The sequence below is a fragment of the Schistocerca gregaria genome, chromosome X (genome assembly GCF_023897955.1).
Source record: "Schistocerca gregaria isolate iqSchGreg1 chromosome X, iqSchGreg1.2, whole genome shotgun sequence".
Taxonomy (NCBI): domain Eukaryota; kingdom Metazoa; phylum Arthropoda; class Insecta; order Orthoptera; family Acrididae; genus Schistocerca; species Schistocerca gregaria.
In genome coordinates this window covers 182835795-182851507 of record NC_064931.1, presented here as the reverse complement: position 1 = coordinate 182851507, position 15713 = coordinate 182835795, and the positions used below count along the sequence as shown (strand labels likewise).

Sequence of the window (15713 nt, the reverse complement as noted above, 5' to 3'; positions counted from 1 at the left end):
AGCGGAAGGTAGTAGTTATGGTATTAGGAGCGTCAGTAACAAACTGGACCCACCCAGAACTGAACCCTGGGTCCACGACTTGTATCAGTATGACGTTTCCATCAGAATGAGAAATTTTTATTCCGTGTGAGTGTAAAACCCCCATGAGGTTTACAGAAGTGACTGATGCATCGTTTTCGAAGACGTGAGCAACGTCTGCTAATGGAATATCTCACTGGTACGCGAAAGTTTAGTCCTTTATTGTAAGCTTTCTCGAAATAATGGAAACGTGCAGAACGAGCAAACGAACTTAGTAGAACACATAATTTTTGGTGTCGTACCGCTGTCGCGACTACCGGGTTCTTCCCGCCTACCGCTTGCGGGGGAGGGGGGGGGGGGAGCGTTGCTGGTGGTGGTGGCGATGAAGCAGCGGGGATGCTGCCGAAAGAAGTGAAAGAGAAAGCGTCAACTTTTGGCCGTGGCCTTTGAATGTCGCGGAGGGCCACTCGGCGAGAGAAAGCTCGGCGCGGGGTGGTAGTGGGGCGCCGGCGAGAAAGCGAGCCGTGGTGCGGGCGCGCGCAAGTCGCGCAGGCCTCAGTCCGCCATGGCCGCCTCCGCCGCTCGCTGCTGCTGCCTCGCGCTGCTGCTCGTCGCCGCCCGTGAGTCTCCAGCACAGCGCGCGCTTTCCAGCCCCGGCGCACCTTGCCTCTCTCACACAACGCAATACCTGGCCCTCCCCACGCTGCTTTCCTTCACCGCCGATCGGTAACACGTTCTCGCAACACCACCGTCTTCATTTCTTCATCCCTCGAGACCATTCTTACTGTCCGGGACTATATTAGCTTTACGAACTATCCGTACGAGATGCATCCTCATATTTTCGCGGCGTATAGACCGATCGGGCATGCAGCCGCAGAAACTCCAATTCTTCGACTGGCATTTCAGCCGTATACCTTTCTTCCACCATGCGAGTGAGCTAATGCACTGAAGCTATACAGCGCCCGTACTCGTTACTTTACACACGGAGACCGCGGCACTGTGCTGTATGACAGTGCCGAAATTGTCGGCTTCGTCATTCTCAGAAAGAAGCTGCGGAAATTCGTTTAGCGAAGGATTTAATTGCTGGAGATATCGGTTTATATCTAGACCAACGCATGGAACCCGGCGCTTTCTTTCATCAACTCGCAAAGAGGTCGCAATAGAGCAGCTGCTATACGTGCATAGATATTCCACCATGGCTCGAACGAACAAAATTTCTGGTCCCCGTGTATTCTGCCGCCGCAAGCGAAGGGCCGCCAAAACGAGATTTTGTTTTAGAGAATGTCGTCCTAGTCTAACACGACAGAGACAACTGTATATTCTATATGACACTTTTCAAAGGCCGGCCGGGGTGGCCGAGCGGTTCTGGGCGCTACAGTCTGGAACCGCGCCACCGCTACGGTCGCAGGTTCGAATCCTGCCTCGGGCATGGATGTGTGTGACGTCCTTAGGTTAGTTAGGTTTAAGTACTTCTAAGTTACAGGGGACTGATGACCTCAAGAAGTTAAGTCCCGTAGTGCTCAGAGCCATTTGAACCAACTTTTCAAAGACAAATGATTTGCTGTATGAATCCTTCGGAAATAAAGTACAATTTAGTTTGGTTTCAGATACTTATTCGGCGAAATCGGGTGCTTGATCAAGCTAAATGATACTGGAGTCACGCAAGGGTTGTTGATGTCGAAACACTTCTTTGCCATAAACTGCATTGAGAGTATGAACATGAGATTTAAGACTCGTAAGATGTGCTAAATTAGTGTTTTTTGCAATACACACCTCCCTGTTTTTGTACGATTTGTAGAACGTACTTTATATTAGTTTTGCTCTTTTGGGTAATAACGCAAAAAAGTAATAAAACAAGAGATTACGTGAAAACATCGAAACTGCCTGATACGGCTGATTAAAATATTCGACGTTACCTCCCTGCGAAATTCTTCGAAACGGAACTATTTTTTATATGCATCGGAAAAACGTCGAGATAAATTTGAACTAAAAGTGGAAAAGGGCAGGCTGTACCGCGTGCATATTTAGAGATAATCGTTAGTGTTAACGGAGGCGAAGGGATTTATTTCTTCGTTCATGTCGACTCCGACTTGGAGTCCAGGCGAATAGGAAACCCTGCCCGTCCAGTTCTTCACGTAACACGCGTTACTGGCTTCTGCGCGCCGATGAAGTCACAGTGTTACGGGGCGACCTGTCCCACTTGCGTTACCTGCTTCTTCTCCTGCCTTGGCGTTGTCTGCAGCGTACTAGATGCCTTGCAGGGAAATTTATTTGGCATACGTACCTATGTTCAACTTACCGTTGCGTTAATTATCTACTGAACTTTACAGCAAATGGGAATTATTGTGTAAATAAGGTAAAATTTAGAATTTATTCACCATATCACAACATAAAAATGTGTGTGTGAAATCTTATGAGACGTAACTGCTAAGGTCATCACTCCCTAAGCTTACACACTACTTAACCTATATTATCCTAAAGACAAACAGACACACCCATGCCCGAGGGAGGACTTGAACCTCCGCCGGGACCAGCCGCACAGTCCATGACTGCAGTGCCTCTGACCGCTCGGCTAATCCCGCGCGGCATCACAATATATTCGGACAGATTTACAAGACGAATATAGTCTGAGAATATAAATGAAAATGCTTCAAAAGTTGTCATTTATACATTACGAATGTAATATCTAATACCTAATGATGCTAATACATATATTACATTACGAGAATTCTTTTTGATTGAAAATTATTTTTGTACGAATGTCTGTAAAACTGGAAAGCGCCTTCGAGTGACTTACAGTTTGCTTCCTTTGTTTCACGCCAGCTGACATGTTCCAGCACAGGATTGTTGATCGGCTGAAGTCTAGTATTATTATTAGTGTACGAAAACCGAAACTTACTAGAACCTCCAGCATTACGCCATCCATAACGAATAAGTTGAAGTCATTTGATTTGACAGTCTCTAATGTTTTTTCGTTGAGGAGAATGTAACTGAGATGCATAACGTTACACGAATATCTATTAAGTCATAGACTACTATGCTAAAGACATATTCCGTCTGTATTCACCCTATCTTCCATGATATGCAAAGTGCTTTCAAGAGGAACTATACCTACAGAGTTTGCTATAAAATATGCTCAGTTAACAGTCAGCAGAAAAGAGTAGTCGTTACTGGTTACTTACAGTTTCTCGCAAACTATTCCAAGATTTTGTTAGTCAGAGCAACATTCATGAAACATCAATCCGTGCGTGCAAACGGCACACTGTAATTTCTAAGACAGTCAAGGCTGTAATGTATTCAGAGTAGCGGTAACTATCTGCTCCGCCCACGTCTGTAACCGAGGTTGCTGCACAAAGCAGCTGCCTTGTCCGCCTGGGCTGCCTTTCCACTCACTTTGCTTGGATTTAATTACTCTCTCTGTAAGGGGCCAAAAACAAACCTTTCAGTCACTCCCGAATGGAAGTCGCTAAGCAGTTCATGTCTGATTGTCTAGAAGAAAAGGAGGAAGGATAAAATTTCTCTCTGTAAGGGGCCAAAAACAAACCTTTCAGTCACTTCCGAACGGAAGTCGCTAAGTAGTTCATGTCTGATTGTCTAGAAGAAAAGGAGGAAAATTTCTCAGAGGCAACATTACAGCCGGAGCTGAAGCTTGGATTGGGACGTATGGTAGTGTAAATCAATCCTTTTAAATAGAATCGTCCAGGCATTTGCCTTAAGCGATGTATGGAAATCGTAGAAAACCTAAGTCAGTATGGTTGGTCTTTTCTTTGAAAATGTGTGGTATAAAGAAACGGCTACGAAATCTTGTGTGTAATTGCCCTTTCCGACAATATTACTCAGAGACACATTACCTCACAGATATTGTAAGTAGTGGAGCGACTAGTATTTATGCTCCCCTAAACATAGTAGACGGAATAGAAATATCGAGAACGTTCCCCGTCAACAGCTACGAAAGATAGATGTTCTATGTGGTAAATAAGTTACAAGGGGGGCGATAAAAAATTTGTATTTGAGGGCGTTGCTGCAGCCCATGTGAAACCGAGTGACTCCGATGTGGGTATATGAGCACCGACATGTAGGTAAGGGGTTAGTGTAGCATTCGAAAGGAAATTTTTTGATCGCCCCTTATGATATTGTGAAATACAGGAATTATGGTCTTAAAACTTCTTCCTCTTAGATGTTTTTCTACTAGTACCCTTGACAGATCAGAGTGACTGATACACTTCATACATTCTAGACACCGCACACTAAGTTTGTGTAGGTGAAAGATGTTTTGGGAAAAACTGCAGTCGGTCACACTCATTTTGAACTCGTTTATTGTTAGCCGACGTATGAACTGCTGCAATTTCTTCCCCAACCATGCCTGTACTCCTGACGGAGTCTCAAGCTTAAATACGCCTCCGAGATCAAGTTTCGCAACTGAATCTAACTTGTAGATCCACTATCAACCAAACTGGATATCGATTGATTCATTTCTGTCTTCGGGTCAGTTGAGGATCAGTTGCAGAACAGTTTTTATTGACCAACACCCATCATAACGCTTTAGTTTCTTCATCTTGACGTTAGAATGGCGCGAATCCACAGCTGTTTAAACTTGTATGTGTGGCAGTCACTACCTCTATTGCCTTATTTGTTGGAGGATAATCGGTTTCAGAGCAACAGATTTGCTTTGGTAGACTACTAGTGGAACATATGTAGTCACGACGTATGCTTTTGATAATGGAAGTACTTGTTTTTAAACCGGTTAGTGTCTCCCGTATATCAAACCTTGACGCTACATGGAAAAAAAATGAAAAAACAATGCTTTACCAATTCTCGTTAATCTGTGGATATGGCTTACTTACGTCGTTCAGTTGTATCCTGACTGGAGCGTAGAGCGCGCCAACTGAGAAATAACGAGCTGGGTCTTGAAAGGTGGGCCAGAATATGCTATAAGAGGTTAGCTGAAGGAGACTTCCGTGAAGCGAGAGTGGTGGTGAGTTGGAAAGGAGCTCGCTTGCAGGTTAATGCGGTTGCCACACCGCTGGGCGTGTCCCGACAGCTGCGCCGCGCTACACGCTCCAGTCTCGTGCGCAGAAGGGCTCTCGCGTCAGATCTTCGCTGCAGGTTTCGAGAGCGCATATCTAGACACTCTGATATATGCTAGGTACAAGACTGCAGACTGAAGGCGTTCAAATGGCAGTGCCTGCAGGTTTCACAGCCCAAGGATTCAGGAAGAGTTCGAGGTTCAGCTGACCTCTGCCAGTCGTTGGAAATGCGGATGCAATTGCAGCCACAGGGCGACCTTAGTGGGCCGCTCGGGTACCGTAGACGCGACGTGATTTGCTAACTGTAACGAGCTTGTTCACCAGAAACACACGCAGTCTGGGCCTTGGTGACGCACGAAAGTCTTTTCTTAGGTGATTTCGCTGTAGTGTTCTGTGGCCTTTGGCATTACGCGGAAGCAATTCTGATTCTGAGATGCGATAATGTGAGCAATTAAATAAAAGGTAATTTTTTTTCTTCAGCAATCGATCCTTCAAACACGCTACTTTTTCTGTTTCCACGTAACATGAGGATTTCTTCGCCAGAAAATAATTAAGAGCCCTGACGATGAAATCCTGATCATTAGTCTCTTTCAATTGTGCAAATATCTGAAACTAAGACTTTTGTTTTGAATAATATGTTTCGTTTACGATACTTTTAACATCACGGATTTTGTACGTTTTGCGGGTCTGTTGGAAGAGTATGAACTCCCTGTCCTATACAGTATATTATGTGTAACACTTGGAAATTTTATATAACAATATTTTTCTTCATTCTTGAATACCCTGATGATGGCCACTTGGAACGAGGACAAAGGGAGTAGCTTCTTAACAGATAATCGATATCTCTTGTAAATCTATGTGTAATTGTATTAGAAATACAGGGTGTACCACGTAAGATGGACGTTATTAGTATTTTAGAAACTTTTAAAGGTAGGGAAAAAGGAACTCGTTAACATATAGTATGCAAATGCGTGAGATCAATACTGCATGATTATTGTCTGCAACTTAGCGGCGAACGTAGGTACAGCAGCATTTCTTAATGGAACCTTGTAATTTTCTGGTGGCGTTTAAGAACTCTTGAACAATGGTGTTAAATGAAATAAAATTAGTTAATGATGGCAGTGGTGGCATTTTGAGAGCAGCTTGGCAATCAGATTTAGAGTATTTAATGGCTATTTCTACGGAACGGTTCACCGCAAACATTAACTAGTTGTATAGCACTGCACGCCTCTTTAGAAGGCTTCTCAACTGTTGAGATCGTTGTTGTACTTAATATAACCGTAGTTACTGTAATATCTTAAGTAACTAACGGCAAATTACCCCTGGGCATACTCTCACTTCTTCTAAACGTTGTTGTCCACAGGATGGACAGCCGGAAGACATACCCGAATGCAATGGTTCAGCTCTCAAATTGTCATCTCTTCAATGTTGTAACGGGGTGCAGATGAAAACGAGTTATTTATTTATTTATTTATTTGTATACTGTTCCCTCCGTTGCTCCGATTTCATTGTGCGGCCTGAGAATTCACTAGTAGGCGCAAATCACAGTATGTGGCGACCAGATAACGCTCCTGTTGCTACATCGCCACCGCTTATACTAGACCGGCATAATTTAATCATCTCTTCTGCGGTCCGTAAAGACGCTGCCATCCGAATTTCATATTTTTGTTGCTCGAGTGTTGTATATATTCGGTGCATTTAGGGAACCTTGCATTAGACTAAAGGGGTGTGACAAAAAGCTTTGCAATCACACTCACACAACGTCTCCCTGGAAACTCACTAACTCGGCATACGGATTAAATTTGGCCCACCCAGCTATCTGGCTGAATATCGCTTACCGCATCGCACTCTTCTACAGTGTTTAAGACGACCTCCACCGTCCCAGTAACATCTTCTCCTAAGCTTGTTTTCCACCTTTCCCCCTGCCACAAACTAACGACGTTTCGTGTTGTCCTTTAGCGTGAAAGTGAGGATGAGACCCGTTTAAATGCCAAGGCCTCTACATAACAGCTTGACCCCGGAAAACGGGACTCCCGGCGTCGTCATCTTATGCAACTACACCACTCGGACATTCTACGGTTGTACTTGTTTTTCCCTTCTTGACGTGAGCACAATCTTAAATTGTTCTTCATACAACATTCGCCTCTCTCGTGTAGCTAAGTGGAAGACCGAGAAATACGCATAAAAAAAGAATTCACAAGTTTTCCCTTGCTTATTAACTTCCTACTAAAATAAACCAGCTTTCGGCTGGCTGGCTCTGAGCAGTATGGGACTTAACATCTATGGTCATCAGTCCCCCAGAACTACTTAAACCTAACTAACCTAAGGACACCACACAACACCCAGCCATCACGAGGCAGAGAAAATCCCTGACCCCGCCGGGAATCGAGAACGCTACCGCACGACCACGAGATGCGGGCCAGCTTTCGGCAGCACAAGTAGAGGGGTTTCAATTCTTTATCTATAACAGAGACGAAGCGTGACAAGTAATAATGATCGTAGGTTTTTACGATTTTTAAATCGTTAAAGCAAACATTTCTTTTCCAATGAAACTGAACAAATGGATAAAACACAATAAATAGTCTGATTCCCAGGCGTGTCGCACAAAACCGTTTCTATATTTTTAAGGGATGAGTTTCTACTGCTCCCGGGGAATCTGTGTTACAAGGGGAAGAGATCTGAAAGGATCAGATGGAGAATAAAATAGTGTCATTTCCAAAGAAACCTACCCCTCACTCGCCTCAAACAATGTAGGCAAACTGCGGAATACCGAGCTCTGGATAGCCGGGCTATTATTTGACCTATATTGACCACTCTACCATCTAGCTCTGGAAAAGAAAAAAGAAAAAGAAGAGGAAGAAGTACGTGAAAACTGAGAAAAAAAGGAAGAAAAAGAAGCGAAAGTAGGAGATAAAAATCGTAGACATAGACTGAATCGTCTGGTCAGGAAACGGGGACATACGCTGGATTTGTAATGTGTTCACTTTTCAAAACCATGCAGATGATTACGTTCCTGGTTTCCTGGTTCTTTGTCGTTCATATATTTTCGTACCGTGAAAGTGTACTTCACTCAACCGAATCCAGACATACTTCGCAAGTTACCCCTCTCAGTTTAAATTCTAGAGGATACCGATTCACTTCCAAATCCAAATTTGATTTCGCTTTTCTGTAGTTTCTCGCATTCCCTTCTTCCAGTTACTATGATAGTCTACAGAAATTCTCCCATTTTCCAGAACGATATTTACATGGAAAAATTGGGAGATTGGAGGAGAAGATGTTACTAAATCAGAAAAAAGAAGCCAATTTTACCTGAAAAGTGGGGAAAAACTATAATAGCGGAATTATTGAAACTTCCTGGCAGATTAAAACTGTGTGCCGGACCAAGACTCGAACTCGGGACCTTTGCCATTCGTGCTCTTGGTTCGCAGAAGAGCTTCTGTGAAGTTTGGAAGGCAGGAGACGAGGTACTGGCGGAATTAAAGCTGTGAGGACGGGGAGTGAGTCGTGCTTGGGTGGCTCAGTTGGTAGAGCACTTACGCGCGAAAGGCGAAAGTCCCGACTTCGAGTCTCGGTCCGGCACACAGTTTTAATCTGCCAGGAAGTTTCATATCAGGGCACACTCCGCTGTAGAGTGAAAATTTCATTTTAGCGGAATTATTATTTGGCAGCTATTCAGACATTAGTACATTTCTCATAAGGGACGGGAATAACTCAAAAGCAATTACCAATGAGGTTATCTCATATTTTATGAATATTATTTCTCGAATATCATGGCACATTGTCATCACGCGGCAGAGACGTAGAGAATTAGTGAAGAATTTAGCATGCACCTTTAGCTAAGAACGATTATATCTCATCGGATGTGAAGAAAATACTAATTAATTTCGATTTTTGGGGTAAACAGTTTAGCAATATGAAACGAAGCTCAATATATGGCGATGCAGGCGAAGCTGCTAAGCAGGCAGTGCACGTCTGCGAACGGATCGCAGTACGAAGGACACGTGCGAACGACTCGCCATTCCCGGCTTCGACCTTGGTGCGTCAGCGGACAGTTACAATCACTTGATTGCATAGCAAACCTTTCGCTTCCTCTGCACAGTTTCACACTTTATCCAGTCTATACACGGAACTTTTTCTACGATGTTCAGGTTCGGTTGTCCTTTGTCTCACCGAAGGTTTCTTTTCCTTGTTCCGCGAGTGCTGATTTATGGATGTCTTCGATCCACATGTTGTCACCTTTGTCATCTTTTTCAGGAGTCGTGAAGCGTTTCCTTTGGCTTGAGAAATGTTATTCTAAGTCTACGATGTACGCCACGAGAAGATTTCAAGAACATACTGACCATAGGACATGTTAAGCATAAATTTGCCTGCGTGTCCACCAAGAGGACCGGAGAATATTTGCAAGGCTTATTACCTAGAAAGAATTTGTTTTCATTTTTTGCACCAGAATAAGGACATGACACTTTTGTTCCAAACGCATTTATACTTTAACTTTTAAGCGATATGAACGGACGAAGAACAAGAAGTCATCGTATATTACTTGTACCGATCGAAGTGGCGTAATTTTTAAGAAACTAGATTCGTATTCGGAAGTATAAGTTTGAAAATCTCCGAACAGCTATCTACATTTACGTTTTCCGTGGTTCTCCTAAATCACCGCCGGCTTCCTGCCTCATTCTTATCCGATATGAGCTTCCGCTCAGTCTCTAAAGAGGTCGTCGTTGACGCAACGTTACATGCCAATATTCTTTTCTTTCGTTTGATAGCACTTGTGATTTTGGCACTCGCATGAAGTCTGGCTCGTTTATCGTAAGGATTCCTGATGAGTTCCTTCCATTAAAATTTTCGACATGATATTGTCAGTTAGAACAGGATATTAACCCTGATTGTTTATGAGGACTGCCACTTTTCCAGGAAAGGTACCCTTTCTACTGCCTGTGAGCGAGATACTGACAGCTGAGCGTTAGATTAATTTGATTAATTTCTCAAGCGTCTCTGATAGTATCTTAGTTGCTAATGCCAAGAAGTTAGTGTCTCTTACATTCCGGAAGAGCACAGTTCCTTACCTGCTGCTGTCAAACTCAAACTGATGTTATGCTGCAAATTTTTAGAGTCTATATATTGCTTATATAGCGGTCTATATCACAGCTAAACCATCTAGAGATTGTTAAAATTGCAGCTTATGACATATGCGAGTTATGAAATTATTAAACTCATTAAACTCACGCATTCAGTTCCTGGGCGCGATTCCATTAATGTGAACGAAGTGTTATAGCAACAGAGCTCTATTTATAAAATGTTGTTCTTTCCTTCATTTAACAGGACCACATCTCCATAACAATGCAACTTTGTGAAATTGTAAACAAATTCCTCCTTTTCAGAAATATAAATGCTTTTTTCGCTGTTGTCAGTCTGATTTTATATCTCCTCTACTCTGCCATCATACTTATTTTACTGCCCAAATAGCGAAACTCACCTACTACTTTTGTTTTATCATTTCTTAATTTAATTCCATCATTATCGCCTGATGCAATTCGACTACACCCTGTTACCCTTGTTTTACTTTCGCTCTTTTCAGGACACTCTTCATTCCATTCAGAGGTCTTTCCAAATCCTTTGCCGTCTCTGACAAACTTTAATTCCCTTTCCAAATCTCTCCTTGGTTTCCTTTACTGCTTCCTCAAGGTATAGATTGAATAACTTCTGGCAAAGGCTAAAAAACTGTCTCATTCCATTCTCAACCACAGCTTCCCTTTCATGTCCTTCGACCTGTGTAACTGCAGTCTGGCTTCGGTACAAGTCGTAAAAGACCTTTCGACACCGTATTTTATCCATGATACCTTCACAATTTCAAAGAGTATAGTCCAGTCAACATTCTCAAACACTGCTCGGTGTCCTATAGATAGAAGAAAACAGAAGATGACCGAAAGATGTTAAAAAAAAGGTAACCTACTTTGTCCCTAAACTGACATCCCACACTGCCGCGCGGGATTAGTCGAGTGGTAAGCCGGCATGGTAACTCAGCGTGTTCGGTGTGAGGGTTATCTGCCCTCTGTAATAAAAAAAACTGAGTTAATGGATCAAACAACGAACTGAAACGGGCGTCTTTCGACGTCCGCACCGAGCAGATAATACGAACGAAAACGAACAACATGAGATTTAAAAAAAAAAGAAAAGAAAAGAGAAGCGGTCTGAGGCGCTGCAGTCATGGACTGTGCGGCTGGTCCCGGCGGAGGTTCTAATCCTCCCTCGGGCATGGGTATGTGTGTGTTTGTTCTTAGAATAATTTAGGTTAAGTAGTGTGTAAGCTTAGGGACCCATAACCTTAGCAGTTAAGTCCCATTTTTTTCCTTTATTGTATTTTGATTCCAACCGAAGGGGGCGGGCTAGCAGCAGCTTATTACGCTGCTCTGCAGCCTACATACTTTTTAAAACGTAAAGCGAAGTTAAGAAACAATAAAAGCAGGCGATAAAACGGGGACTTAAATTGTAAATCGGTGGAAAATTGGGGAAAGTTAAAACATAAAGCAAAGGGTTGGCAAAGCGAATAAAAATACACGGGATGCAGACAGGTAATATAGTAGACAGACAATTAAAAAACATGGCGACAGTCTGGTTTCTATTCGCAAGAGATATGAAATCACACCCAGCGACAGTATTATGGCCGTTCGCAACTCTTCGGAAAAGACACACAACACTGAACACTCACTGTAAACACTGCACTAAAATGTCGGCACAAAGAGGACACACCATAGCCAAGCGCAGATGGAGGGTGCACCTGGACAGATGAGGGGGAAAACAAGGAGGGAGGAGAGGAAAAACGAAAAGGAGGGAACGAAAGGAGGAAGAGGACCCATAAGGGGGGAGGGGCGGGGCAGATGCGAGAGGGAATGGGAAAAGGCAGAGGAGGGAAATGCAAAAGGACTTGGGGGAGAGAAGGGGGGTAGAGAGAGGATAGGTGAGGAAAAAAGAGGATGGAAGCAGGGGAGAGGGAGCCCAAGAAAAGGATGGAGGAAAGGAGGGGGGGGGGGGGTGAGGATCAGAGTTGATAGGAGGGATAAATGGAGGGAGAGAGGGCATAATCCAGGAGGGTGAGTTGATGGAAGCCACCTTGGGAAAGGAGATGAAGGGTGTAGAGATGGAGGGTAGGGGGGACACAATAGTGAAGACGTGTGGCAGGGGGCGGGGATGGGAGAGGAGAGGAACAACTAGGGGGTGAGGGGGATCAAGGCGGCGGGAGGTGTAGAGTATGCGGATATGTTCGAGTAACAGGAGCAGATGGGGGAAAGGAATAAGGTCATAGAGGATCCGCATGGGGGACGGGAGACGTATACGGAAGACAAAGCGGAGTGCATGGGCTGGACTGGCATAACAGAGGATGGGACAGATTAAGGATTTGTAGGTGTGGAGGATGGTAGAGGGGTGCAACCCCAATATCTGGCCAGAAAGGAGTTTGAGGAGTTGGAGGCGGTTGTGGGCTTTGGATTGGATTAAGTCCCATAAGATTTCACACACATTTGAACATTTGACAACCCACACTGGAAATAAGAAGGAAGCGGTAGGTTACCTTATTACGGGAAGTGTCACAGTCCTATATGAACCAAACGGGATCAGGCCTACAGTAAAGCTTATCATAAACTTGCCGGAGGCTTAGAGCATATTCTGGTTGCACACATCACACTGGATATGAAAACATACAAGACCCCTAAGACTAGTGCACGCAGAACTCAGCAGATGGCACCAGCAGGCTCTGAGATACGTAACAACAAACCACGACAGTTACTATAGATGACTATTGTTCTAAAAAATTGCTGATAAAGTGCCTATATTAAATGAAACCATTATGCATACTCGAACCTCCCTGAAACCAGAATCTACGCACCTCCCATGATCTCGTGCAACGGGCGTGGGGGAGGAGAGGCGTAGATTCTTGAGATTCTGGTTTCACCGCACTGTATCCCAGATCAGAAAGTTCTAATTTATCAAGTTTTAATTTTTAGACTAGTGAATCAAGTTCACTCACCATTAACATAGTTACCGCAGACTTTTAATGTCATGTACAGAGACAACCAGCTACAATTTTATTTTGGTTAACAGTATCCAAAAAACTCTGTTGCCGGTTTCGAATTTACTCATTCATCGTCAGACAACTTCTATAAAAACACATACATAGACACATATACATGTCGGTTTGCAAGTGAGCTGCCGTGAAATGACCACCTGAAACAGTTTTTTTCCACCGTCCTGCTCCAACGAATAACACTTATTTGTTCTTCATGTTTTCACATACACTCAGAGTGCTCTTCATTACTATTCATGTTCGTTGGCCGACAACACAGACCATCAAGAAACACTGCATATTATGACTCACTTATATTTGATATCCATTCGTAACTGCCGAATGGAATTTTGACCCCAATCCTCCCGAATATGAGTCCCATTTCCTAACCACTGAGCCATCACGCTCAATGCCAGGGTTCGTGAAGGCATGTAAGGGCGTATGTGTAATACTTGTGTGTCTTCCTGTTGTCAAAAATCTGAGCAAACGATAAGTCTATCAGTCAGTGTTGGAGGGACTCGATGCATGCATTATGAAAAAAAAAAGAATTTAGCGGAATAAATTGTAATGGTTTTTAGGAACGAAACGTTGCCATACACTAAAAACACTCAAAACGGAGTGCCGGAAATTGCTGAGATTTAAGTAGCGTCGCGTGGTTCAGCTAAACTTCGAAGAAATTCTCTGAGAAGCAGTGAAATAATAGCTCCTGACACCTAGTCCGAATGACAAAAGAAGAACAATGTAATTACCTAATAATGCAGTTCATCTTAGGTATACTGAAATTTGATTTAAAATTACTTTTCTTGTGTGCGCAACGACACAGAGCAGAAATTATCTGATCTGTAAGGTAACACTCTTAAGATTCACGATAAGAAGATTTAGGGCATTATTAAGTAAGCTATCAAATTACTCGCAGGTATAAAGGGAACCTAAAACATAGGGGGTGATTTATAATTAAACTGTCGCTCCTTGGGAGGGCCCCATTGAATAACGAATGATCGTATGACAATGAAACTGTGTAGAGACATTTGTAAGGACACATGGAAGAGAAATAACGAATAAACCATTGAAAGAAACAAATTTCCACATAAGAGGGTTCAAATCTGGTGATCTTGGTGGTTACGCAGTTTGGAACGATCGGTCAGTGATTCGGTTTGCCCCCGATTGCCACAGACTCTTGGCGAAGTTAATACTGCCAGGGCTCAGAATGCTGAACACAATGTGCGATTTTCAAGCTGTGCACGAGAGCTGAGCATTCCGCTGTCTACCGTTAGAAAACTGCTGCGAACAGTAGTGCAATGGTATCCGTAGAAACTTCACGTTGCTCAACAACTGTTGCCACGTGGTACAGACATTCGAGTAGACTTTGCTCTTGCGGTTCTTGAAAGTTGACCATATGTGACTTTGGAAGATTTTGTGGAGTGAGGAAGCACACTACGCTTACTGTGGGAGTGAACACTCACAACTGTCGCATTTGGCGATCGTCACCGCCAACGAACGTCCACGAAGTTCCCCCACATAGCGAACGCGTCACTGTTTGGTGTGGCTTCACGCCGCAGTTCATGATTGGTCCATTTATCTTTTAGGTACTCGGACCCCAAGGACCAAGAATATGCAGCGTGAAAGACACATGTTACTGTTTTCTGTTTCACCAGCAGGAGACCCCTGCTCTGCTGGAGAGAGGTGCTTTGGACTCAATTCTTTTGATGCATGAGGGACCTCCAGCTCACACTGAGATCACTCTGATACTCTGTAACACTTTTGGAAAAAAAGATCGAATCACCAGCCCATCGTTCCTAGCCACCAGGATCACCAGATCTGAACGCTCTCATGTGGGCATTAAGTTGAGTTGCTATCAATGGTTTGTTCGTTATTCCTCTTCCGCATGTCCCTACAAAGTTTCATTGTCCTACGATCACTTGTTTTTCTTGGGGGCCCTCTCAAGTAGAGAAAGTTTAATTAAACCACCCTACAATGCATTGTCAGTTTTGTGCCGTAAATACTCTGTAGAATCTTTTACTTTAGTTTGAACATAGATTGATTATTAATTCACTAATTTTACTCGTACTCAGTTACCTATAAACTGTTCCTAATCAGTGCTCACCTATCACCAGTTTTCTCCAGTATTTATTTCAGCGGAAATATCTTGTTTTCAATGGCCGAAATTGGTTTATCCCTCCCCGACTGCTAGCTCTTGCGCCTCTTATCATTAAGGGTTCGTCGCTTTCGTGAAATTACTCGATACTTTAATATCGATCAGCTCCTAAATAATGCGGTCCCAGAAGCTCAGGTACAGTATCCCGATACTGGCACCTTAGTATTTCATGTCGTCATGCTTCCTGGCATGCAGAGTTCGGCGACCGCTCATGCAATTAGCTGTTTGAGTCAAGTACACTCCAAGAAAAAAACGCGAGTTTCTGTCCAGTTGGGCTAGTCCAACCACAAAATCCCGAGATGGTTGGTGGGCCCTGACTGGGGTTAGATACAGCGACCTTGCTGGTGAAAATAGGATTTGACAAGCACAAAGACAAGCAGTACAAACTCTTACCTAGTTCAGAAGGTCATTAACTTGCTGAAATGTAAACCCAGGATGACTTGCCATGAAAGAC

General features: G+C 43.5%; 1 protein-coding gene across 1 annotated transcript in view; it reads left to right on the top strand.

Annotated features, from left to right (window-relative positions):
* The first annotated feature begins 531 nt into the window (after positions 1 to 531).
* LOC126298682 (protein obstructor-E-like) overlaps positions 532 to 15713 on the top strand; it is a 47349-nt gene continuing 32167 nt past the window's right edge. The window contains exon 1 of the mRNA XM_049990118.1: positions 532 to 638. Within this exon, the coding sequence (XP_049846075.1) occupies positions 584 to 638 (55 nt within the window). The 5' untranslated portion in view covers positions 532 to 583. The remainder of the gene's footprint in view (positions 639 to 15713) is intronic.